Raw genomic sequence first — 23,473 nt, 5'->3', positions numbered from 1 at the left:
CCCCTGGGGATTCCCTTGTTTCACACCATGCTGTTTTAAATTCTGGGTAATTCCCTTGCGCCTAGTCTGTAAATATGCCCACACACCTAATTACAGGACAAAGAAACGTTGGCATGAGCAAACCAGTGGAGAGGGCCAGCTCACTCCTTAGCTGACAGGAAAATGATGGCCAAGCCGTTGTGTCTGGTGGAAAACGGGTCTAACCCCCTTTTATGAGACTTTTTACCTTGATGTCGTCAGTCTCTGCTTGTATATTTTAGGATACATTTTTTTAGGTTGCACTCAGTGTATTGATGAATGATGAAATTTTCAGGAAATGTCTAAAATGAGATAAGGAAGAAGTCATTCAGTTTTGGAGGTGATCCGGATCACCGTCTGGATCTAGGATTTTTTCAAAGCATTCTTTATCATTGTGAGATAGGGCCGTTTTCACCATATGTGTATATAACTCTACAATAAATGATAGGATTGCTTTGCAAAACAATACAAGACAAGGTCACCATCATTTCTGACAGATGTAAAAGTATGATTCAGATCCTGCCAATATTCTGGATACTAAGATCTGGAATATGAAATATGAACTGGGTCATCATAATTTTCAACACTGTCAGGAAACAAATTATCATACAAACCTGCAACTAACATCAAATTGTAGCAGACAGTCTGCTGAAAGGAAGTATAACATTAAAGTAGGACTAAAGTGTTGTCTGACGATCACAATATTCTTGGTGGAGGTCTGCGCTCTCTGAGTGCTTTTCTAGTTCTTACTGCCATGTTTGCACTAACAGAAAGGGTGCTTAAAGGGCTCAAAAAGTCCCTTTTTTAAAGAGCTCTTGAAACTTTGCTTTAAAGCATCAAGTAAATAAAAAAGTGGTTAAACTACATTTGTCACGGTGTTACATCATACTTGCTTTTCTTATTTGTTTTTCATTGTTTAAGCAGTCAAACATTCATTGGAAGGGGGTGGATAACCAGTCCCTAAAGTTGGACTGCACTGGTGCAGTTTGCATCAGAACCCCCCCACCCCCCCACATTAGCTTTTTTCACTATTTCAGTCTACACACACACAGCTGACATGCCAGTCTGAATCTGTGAGTGTTGATTTTTGGATCAAGTGCTGTCAACATCTCTCAGTAACCTGTTGGTGAAAGCCACAAAAACAAAGGCGAACAGCATGTCTTTATGTAAATACAGTCCTTTTATAATGTGCACTTGGTATAAAAACATTACAGATATACAGTCATTCTGAGTAACCACAGTTCATACAGTTTTGCAATGCTACAATACATGTAGTATCACTTTAAGAGCTTCTTGTTCACTATCCCCTCATCAGTGTCTTGCAGGCTCAGTAACACTAGTTGCCTTTTTGTTTCTTCTGTTTGGTAATTCAGTCTGTCTCCTCTCCCTGTGCCCTACACACTCAGCAGTCAGCTTTCTATCCACATTTTGAAGCTAAAGACTGCACGTTTCAGTCATCATCCTCCTCCTCTGAGGACGAGCGCATCACCCCATCGCTGTCATCGCGGTAGCACCGGGACAGCAAGCGAAGCTGCTCCAGGGCCTCCTCGTAATCAGCCATCTCAGGCCCCTGGGAGAGGAAGCTGGGAGCCACGCGGCGGATGTCGAAAGTGCTGACGCCTCGCTGCAGCTCTGAGAGCCAGGAGCCAAGGGCAGGGCTGGACTGGAGGGACGTCAAGACGGGCACAGAGGTGACCAGAGGGGCCGGAGCTGAAGGGAAAGAGATGACACCCCATGTTATTAAAGCTACTAACATGAGACGAAGAGAAATGTTGAGCAGAAATACGCTTACAGCCGAGCGGAGGAAGCTGGCTCTGCAGGAACCCTTGAGCACTGACTGAGCGACTGAATATCTGCGGGAAAGGTGGAGTCAGCTTACAGGGAGAGGATACCAGCTGAAGAGCTCTGCGGGTGGAGAGGAGATGAGTTACAGCGTGTTTGGAAAGTAAAACCTTCTATTTACATGATGTCACAGAGTTGTGTCTCACAGAGGGGCTGTGGGGTAGAAGGATCTGATGTAGGCGGCGAGGACGTCCTCTCCACTGTGGAGGCTGTGCAGAGGGGTGGGAGGTTTGATCCCTGGAGCTAGAGAGCTGAGGGAAAGAGGATGTGGAGATTAGAGGGACTCTTGTGTGTACTTGCAACAAAACCACCTTAAAACGAGATTTGAACACCTACGTAAGAAGCATTTCCTCCAAACACACAGACAAACGGTACAGCTCCAGTTGTTTCATGACTTTCTGACCTGATCAGTCTCTGACCCTCGAAGCCCTTAAGCGTCGTCCACTGTCCGTAGCATCGACCATCACTTGATTCAGGACACGCCGATAGAGGTCTCCACGGTAGTGAATCTGTGCAGGCACTCAAGGCGTCAGGTAGAGAGCTGCCATGCATCATGGGAAAGGGGACTGCGCCATAAGCAGCAACCACCTGGAAGAAAATTGACGCCTTACACAGCTGTCCTCAGGAAGACGTACACTGCCAAAAACTGAAATCTTATCAAGTGTTTTTGTCTCATTTTAAGTAAATATTCAGTCCACTTTATTTATACAGCACATTCTTTAAAAAATCAAGTTTCCCAAAGTGCTGCACAATAAAACAAATATATTAAAATAATGCACAGAAACCAATTAGAGCAACAAAATCAAAGGGGTTGGGATCATAAAAGACCACGAGGAAAAAGTGATCAGCAGACCTCAGGGACCGAGAGGGAGTGTAGACAGAGATGAACTGAGGTGCTGAACAATTTAAAGATTAAAAAAAATAAATAAATAAAAATTTAAAATGGATTCTAAAATGAACAGGAGGCGATGGATGGATGCCAGGATCGAGGGGATGTGGTCATGCTTTCGTGCACCTATTTATAGATGAGGAGCTGCATTTTGGACAAACTGTAAGCGTGTGGGGAAAGTGTGATTTACACTAATGCTAATACTAATGCTAAGCGCGTTACAGTAGTCCAACCGTGTAGGAATAAGCATGAATCATTCATTCAAGGTCTTTAAAAGATAAAACCGATTTAATCTTGGGTAAAAAGCCTTAGGTGATTAAAAACTGGATCTAACAACTGCATTTATTTGTTGGTCCAGTTCAGTTCATTTGTAGATCATTCAACTGATCATTCCAGAATGACTTGTTTTCATTTATTTTAAGATAAAAATGAGGTCTGAATTTCTTGCAACAAATAAAAAAATATTCTAATGGAATAAGAAAGAAATTGCTTCAAAATTTGTTTGAAACTAGACAAATTTCTTAATACAAGTGATTTTTCTCTTGTTCCATTGGCAGACTTTTTAATTTGTTACAAGCAATTCAGACCAAGGTTGTAATAATTAACTAAAACGAAACTAAAAACGAAAACTAAAATTTAAAATACATTGCAGTTAACTCAAACTAATAAAAACTAGAAAAGAAAACAAAAAACGATAAGTAAACTAAAACTGTATCTTGTGTTCACAAAACTAAATGAAACTAACTAAAATGATGGACAAAATTCCCTTAGTTATAGTTTTTAACAATATTAACAGCCTTTAGGATTTAAATTAATCCGACACATTTTCCAAACCAATTTTACGACAGTATTAGGCAGTTGTTAGTGCCGTACAGCACCATCATGGCGGCGTATAGGGACAAGCTTGTTTACTGAGAGAAGAGAAAAAAGACGAGGGTTACCTTTCTACCAGATACCGCCAGTGTGTCAGCCACCTGCCACATGGGGACGCTGTTGTTCCTCAGTCTGTAAGGCAAAGTGAGGGCATCAAGAGCCAGGGCTAGGACGGAGCTGGAGTGGAACCACAGTGAGGGCTGAAGACACAACAGGAGACAGATGTTATCAACAACAGCAGGGACGTATTTATATCAAACACCTGAAATTAGCGAAATCTCTTTTCTGTGATAAAAACCAAAAACTCACATCATAGGTGAGATAGGGAAACGCTGTGGGAGACAAGGGTCTTCTTCCTAATCCTCCACGCAGGGTCAGCGGGCAGAAGAAGGAGCTGTGATTGGCCAGATGAACTGTCCCTAATGTGCAGTTCAACATGTGGTACAAGTCCTTCATCGGAGTCTGCGTGGACAGAAAGAGAAGAAAACGCTCAGGAATAAGCAACCATTCATAAAACATCTCTTTACACTTCAAACAAAGCTGTGAGCATCAACCAGAGACAAACTCACTGAGTTGGGGTGACTGACGGGGGCCAACCCCCAGGTCAGGATGCCTCTGCCTCCGTAAGAGTCCTGCAGCATCTCTGTGACCTTTGACCCCAGGCCTGAAAAGCCATCAGCAAGATCACAGAAAACCTGGAAACCCTGAGAGGACGACGGGAAGGAGATGATAAAAAGAAGAGGGAAGAGTAAAACAGAAATTTAGGGGAGAAACTAAATGAAGCAACAAACAGAGAGGAAAGAAACACTTTTACTTTCGGCCATCACAAAAACATCTCAACAGGGATGCACTGCCCAAGAAATCATTCCCTTGGATAAAAATGTGTAATCCTGATTTAGGTTATTTGAAACCTTCCACCTAAGACAACTTTCACAACAGTAAATATTGTAGACTGAGTGGAATAAATCAACTTTTTTTTTCTTACAAGTACGAGTAGATTTGGATAAAACTGAGTCACCTGAAGGTAATCACACTCTTCTACAAAGAAGTGCAGTTTGTCCTCCAGCTCCTCCAGTACCGCCCCCTGCAGGAGAGCTTCTCCCTGACCAAACGCCTCCAGACGATGAGCCTCTCTGAACACAATCAGAAGTATCACACCGGTTAATATAACAGTTTTGTTTTTTTTGTTTTTTTACACATTTCAAACAGTAATGTCATTATTTTTGGTGCAGTTCGATGTGCAACTATCTGCATGCATTAAAAAACACAGGAGTCTTAAATTCAAGCTCAGTCTTGTGTGAAGTCTGTGACACCTGCTGGAGAAAAGCAGGTAAGACACTTCTGGTGTGAAGCAGCTGCAGGGCAATGATAATGCATCATAACTTTATAGTAATAACTTTATTTATAAAGCACTGTTCAATGACCACAAATAAAACACAGAAGAAGAACTTTACAGGAATACAATTCTTTTAAAAAAATTATTTGAACATCAAATAAGATTCTTTAACAGTGAATTTTAATGCGTTTTACCCGTCATGGTTGTACTGGTGGATGACGGAGATGGTGCGAGGGTGCAGGTGGATCCTGAGGAAGTCAGACCAAACTTTCACGCTACCCTCCAACCTGTATGTCTTCTGCACTCGAGCCAGCTGGCTGTTCACAGTGTCCACACTCACTGCACCTGCTGGAGGGAGAAGGTTAATGTGGAGTTTTTGATGTGAACAGTTTAGAAGGAGAGGGTGAGAGCAAAGCTAAGATGTCTTACTTGAGCAGTGAGGCTGAGAACTTGAGTAGAAATCTGCTTCAGCTAGGATCTCCCCTCTCTGTGGACAAAAACAGACATCATTAAACTTTTATTTATGATGATGAGTGTAAGAAAACGAGGATTTGGGAAATTCCCTTCCATCACTTACATCCAACTTGTCCAGATCTTCAAGAAAGGAGTTCTTAGCAGGAGGACTTTCTTGGTGCATCATGATGCTTCCCTCCCTGAAAGATTGAGCAGCATATTAACACCAAGGAGAACACAAACCCTTTGAAGCCCATATGTTGTAAATTAGCTAATACAGTGTTTATATTTTTCCTATCTACCATGTGACAGCAGACGTGTCTTTGCCGGGATCATACAGGCACCCCTCCTGCCGCAGAGTCCTAAGACTGCCTGTTAAGTGACAGAAAGAGAGCTGGAGAGTTAGCTTAATCAGCATCAAACATAATCAGGTTACTTTTTGATGCCATTCGATGTGCTGAAATAAGAAACAAAACCATGAATAGGTTTTTATCCGAGCTTTTAAGAATAGTTACCTTTGAGATCCATAGCAATGAGGCGAGGTGTGTGTGTGACATGTCCGCTCTGAGTCTGTCCTTCTCGAAACACGACATCACTCTGGACTTCACCTGGCGGTGCTTCTGGATCATAGGATAAAGACGCATCCTGCAGATATACAATCATTCATACAACACAGAGTACAAAAATACCACCCATTAATGAATCATTGAGGGATCACTCATATTCGTTGTGCTTTTTTTTCTCCTTAATTTATCCATTACCTTTAATTTCATGTATTTTACTATTTACAATATTGCGTCTGTTTTAATATTTTAGCTTGTTTTCAACTTTTAAACTGTTTTATTAAATATCTTTTATGGGTGTTCATTAGTTTCTGCTTTATCTTCTACTTATTTCATACATTTTTATTGATATTTTTTTAGCCACTATAAAATATTTGGATCTTCATTTTACCTGAATGAAATGGGCTGTAGCCATAGGAGTTGGCTAATTGACAAATATAAGGCCTTTAAAACACATTAGGTCGTTGGGTTAAAAAAAAAAAAAAAGAATACAAGTATTCTCGATAAAATCGACTTGGTAATACAAAACTTAGACGTCACGAACATAAAAAAAGGAAATAAACTAAGAATCAGAGTAATATGATATGATACTTAAAGTTGAGGTAAAGGACAGTAGTATACATGCAATGCACTGTGACACCAACTGTAATTCCAACGTTTTAACAGATCATTTGGACTGGTTAATTGCTTATTTATGTTGAGGTATAAATATGTATTACCTGCATAGATTTAAACGTATAGGAAATACTTCATACTTGTGTCTATAATGTATAAACTTCTGATAAAACTCCACTGCTAACACGACACTGTAACATTAGCATCTTCAGCACAATAAAAACCTTATAGCCGATCTGATCTGATGTTCTGTATTTATGCATTAAATCCTCCGTTCTTTTAAGTATCATATAATGCAGATTCATTGTGCTGTTAGCATTAGCTCTCACTGCAGCTTCAATCAGAAACAGCACACTCTGAAGTTTGACAACACATGCTCAGCTAACGCTAACAGCTAACTTAGCATTAGCCACGCGAGTGTGTTTCTCACCTGTAAATTCCACCAGTGGGTCCCAACAAAGTTTGAATAGTGTCCCAGCTGAAGAGTGACAACTTCTCTACACGGGTTACTCATCGTGACAGGATCAACTCTCTGAATAAAACAACGAATTCTCCTCTTTGGACATGGTGTACATGTTTGGAAATGACAACACAACCAGCAGGATGTTGGTCCAAGCGTAACGCCGTTTCTGATTGGCTCAGAGAAATAGATAATGAAACGTGATTGGACGTTAGAGTGACGTCGTAAAAGAAAGGCTGGTTTCGCTGTGCGGGAGATTCACGTGCAGCACCACCAAGCACAGAGGAAACCATCACGTTTTACAACTGAGGATTAAAATATATATATTTATACATATATATTTTATTTTAAATGTTTGGTGTAAAATTGACAATTAAAAAAAAGAAACGATTACTATGTTACTCAAAACATTATTTAAAACTCCTGGGTTTGTGTCATAGACTGTATAAAACAAGTTTGTGTCAAACTTGGTGCCCCGTGTTTAAAGCTGGTTTTTCTCATATTATTTTTCAGTTAGTCTTCCAACAAAAAAAAAAAAAAGTTTCAGGCAATAAAATACGATTTAGAATATTTTTACTTGTTGTTTTGTTTACTCATGAAGATTGTAAAAAGGTATGAAATATTTAGTTGGTTTTTTTTTTCAAAAGGGAATGACTCACAGGAACTTTAAACACTTCAAAAACAAAGGATGAATTTAATGACCTAAAAAGCATTTCCTGTGGCATGATACCAAAAAAGAAGACCATATAGACCATATACCATATAGTTCAACCACTATTCTTTTTTATGATTAAGTCGAATGAGAATATTTGTGTTGTTGACAAAGGTACAAATAACCATGCTTGTGTATGTTATTTATGAACAGTGAGTTCAGACACAAAGGTTAGCAGCTGTTTCTTTATTGAAGTGTCTTCAGTGACAGATCCACATTCAGACTCTGGTGGAAAATCAACAGGTTTCTCTTTTTATGACTTTGTATTTTTATGAGTCATTCAAACTTTTACAGAGGTGGATTTGATGCAGAAAGTTTGAATGAACAGCTCTGACTGCTGGGTTTCAGGATTTACATGTTGCCTTTAAACATGTTGACAAAAGGCCTGAACCAATCGCTCAGCTCCTCCATCTTGTCCTCCATGGTGGATTTCATGTTGTCGGTGGTTCTCTCAAAGCGTTCCTTGACGTCCTCGGCGGCAATCTGCAGCTTGTCCTTCATGTTCTCCACCTGGGTCCTCAGCATGTCTCCCAGGGTGTCGATCTTGGACTGGGCGTTCTCTCTCACCTTATTGACATAAGGATCCACGCGGGCCCTGATGTCCTCCACGTTGGCTGAGGTGCGGGACTGAATATCTTCAAGGTAGTCTGAAACATGTCTGAGAGAGGGACAGAGACATGACATTAAGGGAAACTACTTCCTCTTATTTATTCATTTATTGATAAATTTGGACTTAATTAAATGTTTTTAAAGTTAAAAAGATTTTTGACTTTAAACTGTTTCATCGATTGTTAATTAATGCTTTCAAACCTTTAAGTTTTAGCCCAAAGATTTTCACTTAAAGCTCCTGTGAGAATTTTCCAGTTGGTGTTGAGTTTGGTGCCCCCCTGTGGGCAGCCTAGGTCCTCTTTACTTTTTTTTTCTGTATGTAAACAAAAACTGGTCTGCACTGTGCTGTAACTTACCCTCTCTGGCGCCTACCCCACTGGGAGCAATTAAAGGAGAAAAAAACATTCATACAGAAATTTTAAATCATGTCTCTGATCCAACTTAGCTTTTGTAAGTCACTCAGAGACTCTAGTGTTAATTGCAGCTTGTTTCACAGACATCTTAAAAAGTCACACAGGAGCTTTAATTGAGCTGGAAAGAGGCCTTTGCTGTTTAAAACAAAACTCTAGGGGATAAGAGGCAAGCATTAAATGTAAATAATACCACTTTAAACTTCTCAAAAAAAAGAAAAGAAAAGAGCTCCAAATGTTATCTTATCAAATATTTGACTAACAACCTAGTACCCAAAAGATTTTCCATCATAAATATATAAACTGACAACAAGCAGCAAATCAAAGTCTGTATCAAAGTGCAGCCAGAGAAAGATAACATTGACAATCATGCAGACATAATCAATTATTCATCAAATCTTATCACTCTCAGCAGGACCACTGCTCATAGAAATATTAAATGTAAGTTATTACTTCAAAATAGATTAGTATAGGTATCTTAAGAGTGCATTAGTGTAAAAAAAATATCTTATGCAGGATGTTAAAAAAAAATCAAAGTCATTCAACAATCTTAGGGTAATGAAAAAGTTCAATGTCTGAAAGTTTTAAAGCTAGAGATCATCAGGTTGCCTTACTGAACAGAGTTTCCCATCGGCCTGCAGTGATCCCCTCCTGCCTCAGACTGTCTCTCACCTCTTGATCTCCTGGCTGTCCTTGCTGAGGCGTTTCTTCAGCTTGCGGGTGTAGGCGGTGACTCTGACCCTGACGTCGTCGGCGTTCTGCTCCATCATGGTGCTCAGCTCCTGGCTGTACTTCTCCATCTGCTCGCGGCCTTCGACCATGTGATTGCGCAGTTTGTCGAACAGCTTCTGCAGGTCTGTGCCCAGACGCTCCCCGGTCTCCTGAGCGAAGGGGGACAGCTTAGTCTGCAGGTCGTCTTTATAGATGGAGAGCTCAGCCATGCTGTCCTGGATCAGGGTGCTGTCAAGGGTCAAAAAACAAAAGACTTAGGGAACTTTATTTTTGTTTTGGTAAAGCTTTTGGGATAGGAGGGTCAAAACTTTAATATTAGGGGAAAGAAGCCTTAAACAGGAAAACCACTTGGGAATAAAACACATATAACATTGTGTCATAATATATCATAATATGGTAACACAGAAAAATGTGACAACATAACTTGACATAATGTAAGAGAAAGTCATTTAGTCAACTGTAACAGAAAAGAAAGTAGGTTAATGAAGTGTTATGTAACGTTATGTAACATAATGTAAAGTTATGTGACGTAATGTAACCTAACCTAGCCTAGCCTAGCCCAACCTAACCTAACCAGACTTAAGCTAACATAAGGTAATTTAGTGTAATATAACATAACGTAACATAATGTGACCTAACCTAGTGTAACAAAAGATAGCTTAACCTAACGTAACATTACCTAGCCTAACAAAATTTAGCGTAGCGTAACATAACATTGCCTAACCTAGCCAAACTGAACATAACCTAACATAATGTAGCAAAACATCACAAAACATAGCGTTTCATAATTTAGGCCCCTTTTACACAACGTTTCATCTGAAAACGCTAAAACGCAGTGAAAAAAACTGCGTTTACATGGAAACGCTGATGGGCTGAAAATGCTGTAGTAAGCATGCCAGGCCTGTAAGTGGTGCTGTCAAGGGTCAAAAAACAAAAGACTTAGGGAACATTGTTTTTGTTTTGGTGAAGTATTTGGGATAGGAGCGTCAAAACTGTAATAGGGGAAAGAAGCCTTAAACAGGAAAACCACTTGGGATTAAGCCTATTTTTGTTACTAATATAACATTGTATCATAAAATATCATAAGGTAACACAGCTAAATGTAACATAACATAACATGACATAACATAACTTGACATAATGTAAGAGAAAGTCATTTAGTCTACTGTAACAGAAAAGAAAGTAAGTTAATTAAGTGTAACCTAACTTTATGTAACATAATGTAATGTTATGTGACGTAATGTAACCTAACCTAGCCTAGCCTACCTTAGCCTTACCTTACCTAACCAGACTTAAGCTAACATAAGGTAATTTCGCATAATACAACATAGCATAATGTAATGTGACCTAACCTATTGTAACAAAACATTGCTTAATGTAACATAACATAACCTAACCTAGCCAAACTTAATCTAACGTAATGTAGCATAACATCACAAAACATAGCGTTTCATAATTTAGCCTAACATGACCTTCCATAACATAACCTAACCTAATAGCACATAACCCTACCTAACATAACATAACCTAATCTAACCTAACATACAGTGTTGTATAGTTTTAATACTGTCTCTGTGCAGCAAGTTTGACCCAAAGGCCTCCGAGGACAGAGGTCAGAGTGAATTAAAGTCTAACTATGCATAAATACAGGCATCAAATAACTATACGTAAAACTTCTGGTAAAGACTCAACAGTGACTGAACTGACAAAAGTCAAAACACAAGGTCAGTGAAGTGGACTTGGGTCTAACGCTCTAAAGGCCTCAGTCAGCAGCTCTGTAAATGTCTCACTCCTCTGACACATACTGACGAACGTCCTCACACTGACTCAGCTAAAGGCACGGTGTGTGTTATGCAACCGAGCAGAAGTCTCTAACAGTGTTGTGTTGATGAGGTTTAACTCGGTCAAACAGATTTAAATGAGTGTGACAAGAACAACCAGAGAGAAACTTAAACTACTTTTTTCTTGCTTATTGTGTTTTGTTTTTTTCTATCAGGCAAGAGCTTGATTTAACTGTGAGTCTTCTTGGCTTTGTCGTCATCTTCTGGTGGACAATTAAGAATTAATATCTTTGTAAAAACTGTTGGTTTATGATCTACAGACTTAGCCAAATGACTGGCTTTTTTTTATGCACCTGCAATTAAAGCACATAAGGTTTATAAAACACTTAATCATGCTGATAACGAGCTTTTACATAAGTGATAAATGACCCTGATAGCTGTTTCTGATCAGATCAGTGCGTCGTAAATGAACTCACTCCAGCTCTCTGCTGATTTGGGAGCTTCTGACGTCTTTCACCATTTCATCGGCCTTCATGTTCAGGTCTGTGAAATAATCCCTGAACTTGTCGACGGTGACCTCCCAGGGGCTCTTCTCCTCCTCGTGTTGGAAGAAGCTTCTGGCATGGCAGCCTGGTGCAGAAGAAACAGAAACAGCTCAGATATTTACTTCTGAAGGTTGTTAGGTGGTGAATTATAACACATTTCTGATGCTTATTTAAAACATAGGATGATAGATTGTCAAAATGGATTGAAGAAGAATTTTGGCCTCACCTGACAGGACAGCCAGCGCAAGGATAACTGCAAAGACCCTCATGATGACCCGAAATAAGGACACCTGAATATAAACAAGAAAAATGGGTGAAAATTATCTTAAAGCTGACAAAAAGTTAGAGTAAATGTTTTAGTTTCTGGTCAAAATGATACAAATTTAGACAAAGTTAATTTTTTTCAGATGCCAATTTTTTGTTTATATTGGTTTAATCTACAATAAATAATCATAAATCACTTGAAAAGTTAAGAAAAAATTATATATAAGACTCAGTATGTGTGTATGTGTGTGTCTCACCTCAGTGATCCAGATCTGTGACGTCTGTGAGACAGACTCAGTGCTTCTCTTAGTATTTATACACTTCAGGTGGCTTCAATGAGATCCAATAAATGTTGTCAGGAGGATATCTGACCTGCGTCCGAAGTTCCCAGCATGAACCGTGTTGTTGTCATCTTTTATTGCCGTGTGTTATTTTGGCTCCACGTCACATAATGATGAACACATGCAAGCACAGGTTAGAAACAGGTAACAATATCAAAACATTCGATCAGGGTCTGAGTCTGTCCTCGGCTCACTCCAACACAGCTGGAGTCAAGAAAAGTAAACGCACTTTCAGATAATCCTGAGGAAACTTCCACAACGCTGAGGGTAACACAGCAGCTAAAGGTCAAAGGTCACTGTGGTATCTCATCATTGTCCAGCAAATCTGGGTCAAAGTTTGGTTCAACATTCGATTTATGCATTTATAGCTGTTCCACCAGACCAACCAGTCTGACCAGTGGTTACCTTAACCGTCTGTAAGGATAGAAATAAACATCCAAAAAAAAGAAATCTTCATAACCTTTAAAGGAGTTTTGTTTGACACAACTACTCTTATTTACATAACTATGCAAATCCATCAAACAGTTTCTACTGTTGTTAAAGGGAACTGTTTCTAGCCTCCATGTAAGGAGTTTTTATCCACACATGAAACACACTGTAAGAAACAGAACTGCCTCTTCATGATCTAAAATAGCAAACAACACCATCAGCGACAAGACTTACGATTTCCGTAAAACAATTTTAATACCTAAAACTGCCACAAGGAGGTCAGTGTCAGGCCAGTTGATTGACCACTTTGAACAAAAGGGAAATTTCTGACCAATCAAGATGCTAGGATAAGGTTTTTCTGTGTCAGAGAAAATTATCAGCAAAAAGAGAAAAGACACCACTTTGTCCACAGGGGGCACCAAAATCAACACAAACTGAACAGCTGTTTTCAAAATCAATCATAACAATCTTTTATGAACACAGTATGACTGTTCTATTGAATCAGTTTTGTAGTATGCTTTGTTGGTTTTCATTTTTGAAACGTAGAAGTCATTTGATTACAAAAACGATTCTGTACAGAGCTCTTATGGCCTAGTGGTTTAGGTTGCACTTCATAAGGTTTGCCCTTGTGCGGATGCCCTGGGTTTGATTCTAGCCTGTGGCCTCTTTCCTGCATGTTGTTCCCCACCCTCTTTCCTACTCTGTCTACTATTGCATCGAAGAAGGTGGGGGTAATGCATCTAAAAGTGAGAGCCAAACACCATAAAAGAAAAAAAAAGAAAACCAACATTCACTCAGCGTTTTGTGAGAAGTAGTATGAAAGGTGGACCGGCATGTTTGGCAAACTGCAGGTCCCCAAATTGTTAAGTTTTTACTTTTATATTCTTTTTTTTCTCTATGGGTGGTAGCACTCAGTTTTTTTAGGTGCATTACTGCCACCTACTGTGTTGGAGTGTGGATCAGAGTTGTTATCAATACTACAGCGCTAACTTTTTCAGTCTGTTACATCCAAACGACAACTTCCAGCCTAAGAATATGAGACGATGCTGAAGTGCTAAAATCTGCTGTTTCTGAAATGATAAGTTCAACCTGAGGTATCCTGCATCACGTATTTTTTTATACCGGGGTGAAGACAGTTTCATTTTTAACGTTTGCCTTTTTTCTGTATAAGTTGTGAGACAGGACATATTAGAGGTGATTTCTTGATCATAAATTTAAAAAAGACAAAGCCACTGAAATTCTGAGTTGAAAAAAAAGCACATTTAAAGCGACCGGCCCTTGATTATGGTCCCAGTGGGGTTTTTTATGACTTTTTATAAACAAATTAAGAGCTGCGAAAGTTGTAAGAGGATGTCCAGGACACACAAGAAGTGATTTGGTGTCAATAATTTAAAAAATGACAAAGGTGTTGAAATTATAACCTGGAAAAGGCACATTTTCATCGACTGGTCCCTGATTATGGTCTCAGTGTTTTTTTAATGCCTTTTAATAAACTAACTAAAAACTACGAAAGTTTTTTTCACTCTAGTTTGCACTCAAAACTTGAGAGCCCTGATAAGACCTAATAGGTATTATAACTAATTTGGTCTTTGTATGGGAAATTTGATTATTTGTATTATGAGTTCTCTATTAGTTGCTTGTTAGTCATGTTATTGTACTCATATATATATATATATATATATATATATATATATATATATATATATATATATATATATATATATATATATATATATATATATATATATATATTTATATTTATATATATATATATTTATATAAACTAAAACGATTGTAATGTTGTGATTTCACCAAAAGATGATGTGGGCAGTGTCTATAAATGTGGCTAATCAGTTAAAGTATAAAAAAAAAAGTATCATGGGTCTGAGAGGCAGAAATGTGATGTCCACATATTTGGACGCTGGGTCTTAAGAGGTTAAAGTGAAACTCATTAAAGACCACTTCTCAACTTTTTTGGTTTAACAAGTTGTCTTTTGGCCTGGTTTGGCTAGTTTGGCGTTTGCTTACTTCCACTTTCTCCACCATCAAAGCCCGGCCCAACAAAAAATGGTAATTTGACATCTCTATCATTACAATTCTAGAGACCACAGGTATTGTTTTCTGTTGGCTGGGAAAAAAATGACAAAAAAAAAAAAAAAGAAAAAAAGCTGTGCATGTCTCTATTGATTCCAGCTGCACAGAAACAGTTTCAGTCTGTTTTCAAGCTCAAGGATCAGACAATGGTGCAACACTGTGCACAGTTTCCAAGCTTTCTTACACATTAGGTCTCAAGAAAGTAATTTAATCAACCATAGATGCATCCTCAAGGCCAGCTTTGTATATTTATAGTAAACATCCTCTGGAGAATAAGAATGTCAGACCTCTGACGAACTTCTCAGGAAAACTGAAGCTTCCTTTTTCAAATGATCCTATTACCTTTTTTTGTTTGGATTTCAAATATTAAGAAAAGGAGAGTGAAAAAAATACATTTAACTTATTTATTGTTGTTTCAAATATAACAGTTTATTTTTTAAACAGTAACACAGAGGAAGAAAATTCTGACAGTATCTAGGTGGTGGCATCTTTTAGCAGCATTAAGACATAAAAAAGAGATATTGCACTTTTTTATCTGTCCCAAAAATGCCTCACTCATTCAGGAGAGAGTATTGAGGTAGTCAGGATAGAATTTAGTCCTTTTACTGGGCCATCTTAGCGAAGGACTTCCACAGAGAGGTCAGCTGCCTCTTCAGGTGCTGGGTATCAGCATCCAGCTTGGTCTTCAGCTCCTCTCCCAGAGGACCCAGGGTCTTCTGGATTTCCTGGGTCTTCTTGGTCAGCTGGAGCTCAAAGCTCTGAGCCATGGGCACCATGCTCCTCTGAAACTCATCCAGACTCAGCTCCATCTTCTCCTTCATCTCCTCGGCGTAGGGGACCATCTGGGTCTGCAGCTGGCTCACGCTCTTATCCAGCTGGGCCTTCAGCTCCTCGCTCTTCTGCAGCAGCATGGTCTTCAGGGACTCTGTGTCCAAGGTGTGAGCGTGAGGGGTCATCTCCTTCCTCAGAGCCTCGATACGGTTCTGGAGGTCAGCGACCAGCTCCTCAGCGTAGGGCTGCAGGCGAGTTCCCATGGAGGTCATATCCTCCTCGAGGCGGACCTTGAGCTGCTCTGCCTCCTGGGTAAGCTGGGTCATGAAGTTCTGGGAGAGAGGAGCGACCTGGGTTTGCAGAGCGATGCCGAGCTTGTTGACGGCATCACTGCTCTCAGAGATGAGGGTGCTGCAGAAACACAAACAGAAATTACCATATTTATCCAAAAACTCCACAAAAATACACTTCAGGAGCTTTACTTTGCACTGTTTTGTTATTTAAAGTCTCCTTACTTGACATCTTTTCCCAGCTGGGAGTTCCTGATCTCCTTCAGGGAGTCCTCGGCTGTAGCGGTCACCTTGGCAACGTAGTCCCAGAAAGCATCTTTCACCATGTCAACCTGCTGCTTGGGCTGCTTGCTCCACATAGTGTTAGCATTGCATCCTGCTGAAAGAACCAAGAAGAAATAATTATTAACACATACAGAAAGTCAAATACTTTTCTAGTTTGATGTATCCGACATTCATGTTCAACAAGCTGTCAACTAAAACTTTCTTACCTGTGAAAACAGCGAGGGCGAGCACGACCAAGACCTTCATGACTGACGCTGCAGCTGAAAGAGAAAACACAAAATGATGAGTCCTTTCAGGTCACTTTTCTTCAGTCATCTCATCATTCAAAGAGTGATGTCTTTCCTCTGGTGTCTTACCTGTGTGTGTGTGTTCACTCAGGGAGCTGTGTCCTTAACACATCATGGCTGAGTATATATAGGCCTCTAAGTCCTATAGGAGAAAGAGGGGAGGAGTAAAGTCCAACTCTGAGTGCCTTGCTGTCACTATCACAGGAGTAAGTCAGCTGTCTGATGAAACATACTGTATGTAAATTTTTCAGTGTCAAAATTAGGTCATGTGATTGAATCAGGAAAATAGCCCAAATGTTGAACTCAAATTAACCAATGTTTATGTCAAAGCTCTCAAGGTTCGACCACATACCTTAAATTTAAAGTTGTGCAATAAATAATTAATGATATTCCAAAAGGGCAATTTAAGTTTGCTTTATTTTGTGTCCAAACGAAAAAAAAAGCTTAAAATGTGACACACAGTATTTTGATATTGTACTATCTTTAGGCCAGCTGCGCTATGAGGCTGCACGTGAGCTAAATGCTACCGTTATCGTATTAGCACATAGCATACCGATGTCGTATGCTAGCCTGTTGCTAACATGAGCTAACAGCTTACCATTTGTCTTACTGTTATCCGTTAATCTTTTATTTTCCTTCAGGTATATCCTATATCCAGTCCTTAAGTCCCACAGGAGCCTCTTTTTGGACGAGTGTTGCTAGTTAGCACCCGCTATTAGCAATATACGACAGAAAGTAGCTGTATTCAGTTAACAAATTTAGCTTGTTAAACTTTGTGTTACTTATTCTGTGTGCTTGTTCCATTAAATACATTGAGGATGCTAATGTGAGGCTAAAAGCAGTAATGCTCAGGATGATAAAAGGCAGTTTGGCCGGTATTAAATTTATATTTTACTACAAAAAGTTGTTATTTTATCATTTATTGTTCAATAAGCATACATATGGTAGCACAATAGTAGCCGTGAAAATATTTTAGCTTTAAAACTACAATTGTAAGGCCCATATAAGCACCACAGAGAAATCAAAATTTGTACTTTGACCAACTTGAAACATTAGCATTACATATTCTAGCATTACTACAAAGGTAACATAATTTATTTTAGAATTTTATACCAAAAAAAAAAAAAATTGAATCCTATTTCAGTTATGGGATCAACAGTAACGTTCTATGTATTGTTTGGATTCACTTTTATAATTTAAAAAACATGTATTCTTGTTGTAATATTTACATTATCCACTTTCTGATGTAAGTAATGAAGGTTTATCTTATTTCTTTTATTTTGGATGACAAGGAAAAAAGGTTAGATGGAGGACAACATCTTTACTTTGTAAACATAAACTTTGTTGGTGTCCCAAACTAAAGGGGAAAACAGTAGGCTAAATACCAGAGATAATATTAGGTACAGATGTCCCGATATTACATTTTCACTTTCGATACGATACCAATACTGCAGCATTGAGCATTGGCCGATACCGATATTAATCTGATACGATATCAGCATTAAACATGCATACTTTTATTACTTACTTTTTAGTATGTATGCCATATTAGAAAAGGCTTAATTAAGTGATATTATTCAAACAGAGAACAGCAGTCAGCAACAGTAAGGAAAAACTAACCCATTTATTATTAACCTATGGGTAACAGAAACTGCTTATATCGGAGTGCTTATATATCGGAGATTTTAAATGCATTCCGATACCATACCGATACTTGTTTTTTTGCTGATATCGGACTGATATCCGATATCAGTATCAGACTGGGACATGTCTAATATTAGGACTGTATAACGCCTTCAGAAAAAATATAGCTAAAAAAAAACCTTGGTACAAATACGTTAATTATAGTGAAAAATGCAAATTCAGGTTACTTTTTAATCACACAATCTCACTGATGAGTTGTGACAGAGGAATCCCATCATCTCTGTGCTCAGAGTTGAAAACATCAGCTGATCAGACTGTGAGGCTGTAGCTGTTTCACTCTCTTGTGACAAACAGAACAAACAGTTCATTGTTTCTGCTGATTAATCAAGCACATGTTTGATTGAGTCAATGTTCTCATCTTTCTGTAGATAAATCGGTATCAGATGTTTTATAGGTCAGTGAGATGTGAGCAGGACTTTGATCCGGTCTTCCAATCTGAAGATCCGGTTATCTTTGCAGAGGAATGTGATGTTAACTTATACAGCGATTCCCTGGACACTCACTGATAACACGGAGGAGCTAAAGTCTGCTCCTCAGGACAAACTTACTGATAAACCTCCCCGCTGTGACGTGCACATAGACCTTGGATTAACTTCTAAGAAGATACAATAATGAAGCTACAATCTACGAATAAAAAATAGCAGATCAATATTTTTTCCTTTTTACAACTCAACAAATTAATGAAGGGCTAAGTCCTCATGAAGCAAAACAAAAGTTTTTGACACACATTCAAGGCTGTTTGTGCCCTTAACTTAAAATTCTCCTCTTCAACTCTGTACTATTATATTTAATAAACATCTAGTGAAATCCTGGATTTTATTTTAGTTTCCTAGAGAAATGTGAACAAATTGACCTCAAATGTTCTCCTGACAGGCAGTGACATGCAAAAGTTTGTGATAAACATGGACAAGTTCAAGTCAGGGAAACCCCCAGTAAGAATTCCCCATAGAAATCCTCATCAAGCTTTAACAAAAGCCCCATTCTGATAAATCTGTGAATCATTTTCATTTCAAGTGTAAATTATGCTTTCAATTTTTTTCTTTTATGCAGCCAACACAACAAAACCTTGGGTTTCTGGGTTGATAATAAAAAACAGAAGACTTTTACACATTTGTAAATATAACCTGTAAATGCAAGACATTTATTTTCTTGTTTCCTCAAAACGCAACTTTGAAAAAATATTATTTTTTGTTGTTGTTGTTTGCTAAACAGGGCAGGGACAAAGGGCAGATTTTTTGCCATTTGCTAAAAGGTTTTGAAATTTTTACTCAAAATTTAGGTGGAAGAGTTCATCAATTGTGGAAATTGCTGGAATTTTTGACCCATTTTATGGGTTGTACAGCAACTTTATTTAATATTTATTTAATATTTATTTTTTATTTTCATTTTCGCATTTTGATGAATCTGTAAATAATTTTAATTTTAAGTGTGAAATATGCTTTTTAATATATTTTTTTTTATTCAGCCAACAAAGCAAAACCCAGAGTCTCTGTTTTCTTTAAAAACTAATGATAAAAAAAAACAGAAGACTCTTACACATTTGTAAATATAATCTGTAAATGTTAGATATCTATTGTCTTGTTTCCTCAAAACATTACTTTGAAAAAAGTCTCTTTTTTTCAGGGCAGTGACAAAAAGGCAGATTTTTTTTGTGCCATTTGCTGAAAGGGTTTGACAATTTTGATCAAAATTTAAGTGGAAGAGTTTATCAAATGTCAAAATTGCTTGATTATTTTTGTTTTTGAACCCATTTTCAGGGTTGTACAGCAACTGTGAATGTTTATTTTGGTCTCTGTCCTCATTCTGCTCATAAATCTCACAGTACACAACCAGCTTAGCATCAAAAGATGTAAAAACAAAGTAAGCGGCAAGCTGCTAAATTTCTTCCTGAGGGAGCTGGTGGAGACCCAAACTGGAGCAAAAAGAAAAGTAAAAATTCTCCTATGTTTGTTTTATAGACTAAAAAATGTAATTCAAAATGTTAATGCTTCTGTCTGCCATGTGTGTTTGCCAGGCTGACCAACTCTCCTTTCGCACCTGCTTGAAATGCCACTTTAAGAGTCCAAAGTGTTACTTGACACATTCAGATACCAGAAAAAAATGCTTCATAAGATGAAACCGGGCGATGACACATAAAAATTATGACGTGGAGTGACAAGAATCTGTCCAGCGCGGCAGCGGGCAAAGGACTTTACCCTTCAGTTTGGTTATAAAAGCTGTGTACAGCTGCTGTACGGCACCAATCCTCAGACCCAGGGTGACAAAGAGACAAGCAGCCTGAACAAGGTAACACACCTTTTATTTAAAATCGCTATGAATAGCTTATGCTACAGTTAGATTGTGTAGATTTTTCATTTTCAACCTTATATTCGTTTTCTTTGTCCAACAGATAAATCCAATCATGAGGGTACTTGTGGTTCTTGCTCTTTTCTCCGGTGAGTCAACTCTTGTTCATCTCCAGGATCCCTGTGACATACGTCTGGAGAAATGAACTTGGTGCTAAACCTGCTGATTCTTTTCATCTTACAGTTTGCAATGCAAACATCTTGTGGCATGAACAGCCCAAGACCAACCTGGACATGGTGAAAGATGCTTTCTGGGATTACGTCGCGAAGGTAACACAGATCACCGAGGACCCCCTGCAGCAGCTCAAAGCGTCTGAGCTGGGACAGGAAGTCAAGTAAGAATCTGTGTGAACACAAAGAGTTTCAGTTAAGGTATGAAGTGTGTTTCATGTCTTTAATTTTTCTTTCCGTTGTCCCTCAGTGCCAGGATCTCCCAGAGTGCCGATGCCGTCAACCAGTACGTGATGACTCTGCGCTCTCAGGTCGCTCCTGTCTCTGAGAACTTCATGGCCCAGTTCACCCAGGAGGTCGAGCAGCTCAAGGCCCGTCTGGAACAGGAACTGACCACCAACGTGCAGCCCTACACCCAGGAGATGTTGACCAACATCCAGAAGCAGTTGGAGGACCTGAAGAGGGAAGCTGCCCCCTACGCTGAAGCCATGGACCCTGAGTCCGTGAAGACCATCCTGATGCAGAAGACCCAGGAGCTGAAGGCAGAGATGGCCAAGGGCATGAACCAGATGCAGAACCAGATGGCCCCCTTCGCTGAGGAGATGAAGGACAAGATGGAGCAGAGTTTGGATGACTTTCAGAAGAGCATGATGCCCCTGGCCCAGCGCTTCGAGGCCCAGCTGACCGAGAAGACCCAGGAGATCCAGCAGAGTCTGATCCCTCTGGGAGAGCAGCTGAAGGCCAAGCTGGACGCCAGCGCCCAGGACATGCAGGCTCAGCTGACCGCTCTGTGGGACTCTTTCACCAAGAGAACCCAGTAAACGGACTGCTCCATCGGCCTCCATCAGCCTCCATATTTATTTCAAATGAACACAGTGTTTATTTTACTAAATAAAAAATGAAGAAGCAAGTTCAGACTTCTGGTGTCTTCATTTGCTGAAAGTTAGTAATAACTGAAGAGTGATTCATACGGAGACAAACAGCTGCAATAAAATCAACTCAGAAAACAACACTATGGTTGATAACAGACGACCTCCAACACTAGACCTTTGGACACATACTTTAATCGATTTAGAGCCTGTGAGGAGTTTCTAACAGCTTCAAAAAACTTAAATTAATTTTGAGTGCTCTTCAGAAGAAAATAAGATTGTTAACATAGAGACTGACTGTTTGTCTGGAGCAGGGGTCTGCAACCTTTACTTTCAAAGGAGCCATTTTTACCAGCTCACCTGAATTTAAGTCATTCAAGAGCCATAGAATTTAATCTATTTACAAAATAAAGGCTAAAAAATATATACAATGCTAAACATAGTTAAAATCTAGTGAATACTTTTCTAATTAGGAAGTTTTTTTTAATTTATGAAATTTTGAATGTGATGTCTAGGTTTTCAAAAATTTTTTAAAGAGATTTCCATAAAATTACAAAAATGAATTTTAAAAATTGAAAAATTTGTAAAAGTTTCTAAAATATATATTTTTTGCAATTTTTTTTTACATTTAAAAAATATTTAAATTTTAAGCATTTTTTTCATTTAAATATCTCAAGTTTGAAATGTTATACATTTGCATTGATTTGAAAAAAAAGAAAAGAAATTCAATAAATTTACAAAAATTTCAAATAAGTTTCGAATAAAAAAAAACTTGCAAAAAATTTAAAAAGAAAATGGAATTCAATAAATTGAAAAAAAATCAAAATATTTAAAAATAATTCTTCAATTTGATAAAATATATTGATAATATTGCCCATTGTCGATTGCTAATGACTTGCCACATATCAAGCGGCAGGTTCATAGTCGATTGAATCCATTCACACAGAATTAAAATTTATAATTTCTTCCAGATTTGTCTTTTTGTAGATTTAGTTTTCTTACCAGGGTTGTAAAACTTGACTTTAGCCACAGGTGCATGGAAAGTTGGTGGGCTGTTGATGTTGTAGGAGGTGAAGTAGAGCGGTGGCAGGCTTAATGACAGGTGTGATGCAGATTTAGCTCAGCAGAATATAAAGGTATGGTTTTATTTAGAGTCAAATATTTATTCATTAATTACCTCTGAGAGAAAAATAAAAATTCTTAGCTTCAGTTGTATTTTTTGAAGCTACAAGGATCCACTGCAAAGGAGTCAAAGAGCTGCAGGTTGCAGACCCTTGGTCCAGAGTTATTTTGGATGTTTGAGACTGCTGGGTTTGGGTCTGTGTAAGTACACTATAATATGTGTTGAAATCAGGAAAAGAAAAGAGGCACTGCTTTGTCAACAGAGAGCACCAAAGTCAGGACAAAGTGAAGTTTCCTTACACGGATTTAAAAGACAGTTGCTTGGAGCGCAGAAGGGCTTATGGTCCCTATGAAGTTTGTCCTTGAAATGCCTGTCGTCTGTTTCCAGCATGTCACCTGTTCTCATTCTCACCCTGATTCCTACTCTAACCATTGCCATATCCTCGCTCACTAAAGGCACAGAAAACCTGAAAATATAACCATAAAAAATAATAAATTGGACTTCTTCCGGCACTAGATGGCAGCACCTGCAACCAAACAAACTGAAGCTCTTTGTTACACTTACAAAGGTTTTTCCCTTCAGTCTAAATCCTTGCTTTTGTTGTACATCACTTTGAAAAAAAGTTTCTGCTGAAGGAAATAGTAGAATTGTAGAAGGCCTTG

At 38.6% G+C, this 23,473-nt stretch overlaps 4 protein-coding genes across 4 annotated transcripts; 1 reads left to right on the top strand and 3 right to left on the bottom strand.

Annotated features, from left to right (window-relative positions):
- Positions 1-1,182: 1,182 nt before the first annotated feature.
- Positions 1,183-7,215, bottom strand: msto1 (misato mitochondrial distribution and morphology regulator 1). Its single transcript, XM_074686109.1, has 14 exons — positions 7,020-7,215; positions 5,927-6,056; positions 5,714-5,783; positions 5,536-5,611; positions 5,388-5,445; positions 5,153-5,306; positions 4,641-4,755; positions 4,192-4,326; positions 3,932-4,084; positions 3,691-3,822; positions 2,264-2,448; positions 2,007-2,111; positions 1,811-1,923; positions 1,183-1,728 (listed from the first exon to the last, which is right to left on the bottom strand). The coding sequence occupies exons 1-14, from the start codon at positions 7,101-7,103 to the stop codon at positions 1,469-1,471; spliced, it is 1,770 nt and encodes a 589-aa protein (XP_074542210.1). The 5' UTR covers positions 7,104-7,215; the 3' UTR covers positions 1,183-1,468.
- Positions 7,216-8,112: 897 nt separating this feature from the next.
- On the bottom strand, positions 8,113-12,449 carry apoea (apolipoprotein Ea). The gene is made up of 5 exons (XM_074687411.1): positions 12,360-12,449; positions 12,065-12,128; positions 11,770-11,923; positions 9,453-9,740; positions 8,113-8,419 (listed from the first exon to the last, which is right to left on the bottom strand). Exons 2-5 carry the CDS (start codon positions 12,105-12,107, stop codon positions 8,113-8,115), a joined length of 792 nt encoding a protein of 263 aa, XP_074543512.1. The 5' UTR covers positions 12,108-12,128; positions 12,360-12,449.
- Positions 12,450-15,440: 2,991 nt separating this feature from the next.
- apoa4a (apolipoprotein A-IV a) lies at positions 15,441-17,401 on the bottom strand. Its single transcript, XM_074686034.1, has 5 exons — positions 17,198-17,401; positions 16,669-16,741; positions 16,519-16,572; positions 16,253-16,406; positions 15,441-16,148 (listed from the first exon to the last, which is right to left on the bottom strand). Exons 3-5 carry the CDS (start codon positions 16,556-16,558, stop codon positions 15,569-15,571), a joined length of 774 nt encoding a protein of 257 aa, XP_074542135.1. The 5' UTR covers positions 16,559-16,572; positions 16,669-16,741; positions 17,198-17,401; the 3' UTR covers positions 15,441-15,568.
- On the top strand, positions 16,743-21,722 carry LOC141802507 (uncharacterized). Its single transcript, XM_074686035.1, has 5 exons — positions 16,743-16,805; positions 20,318-20,589; positions 20,693-20,738; positions 20,833-20,983; positions 21,070-21,722. The coding sequence occupies exons 3-5, from the start codon at positions 20,705-20,707 to the stop codon at positions 21,638-21,640; spliced, it is 756 nt and encodes a 251-aa protein (XP_074542136.1). The 5' UTR covers positions 16,743-16,805; positions 20,318-20,589; positions 20,693-20,704; the 3' UTR covers positions 21,641-21,722.
- Positions 21,723-23,473: the final 1,751 nt, after the last annotated feature.

Source organism: Halichoeres trimaculatus, unplaced genomic scaffold (genome assembly GCF_033239565.1).
Source record: "Halichoeres trimaculatus isolate MK-OKI-2021-1 unplaced genomic scaffold, fHalTri1.1 fHalTri1_scaffold_14, whole genome shotgun sequence".
In the NCBI taxonomy this organism is placed as follows: Eukaryota; Metazoa; Chordata; class Actinopteri; order Labriformes; family Labridae; genus Halichoeres; species Halichoeres trimaculatus.
This window is presented reverse-complemented; position numbering and strand designations above follow the sequence as displayed.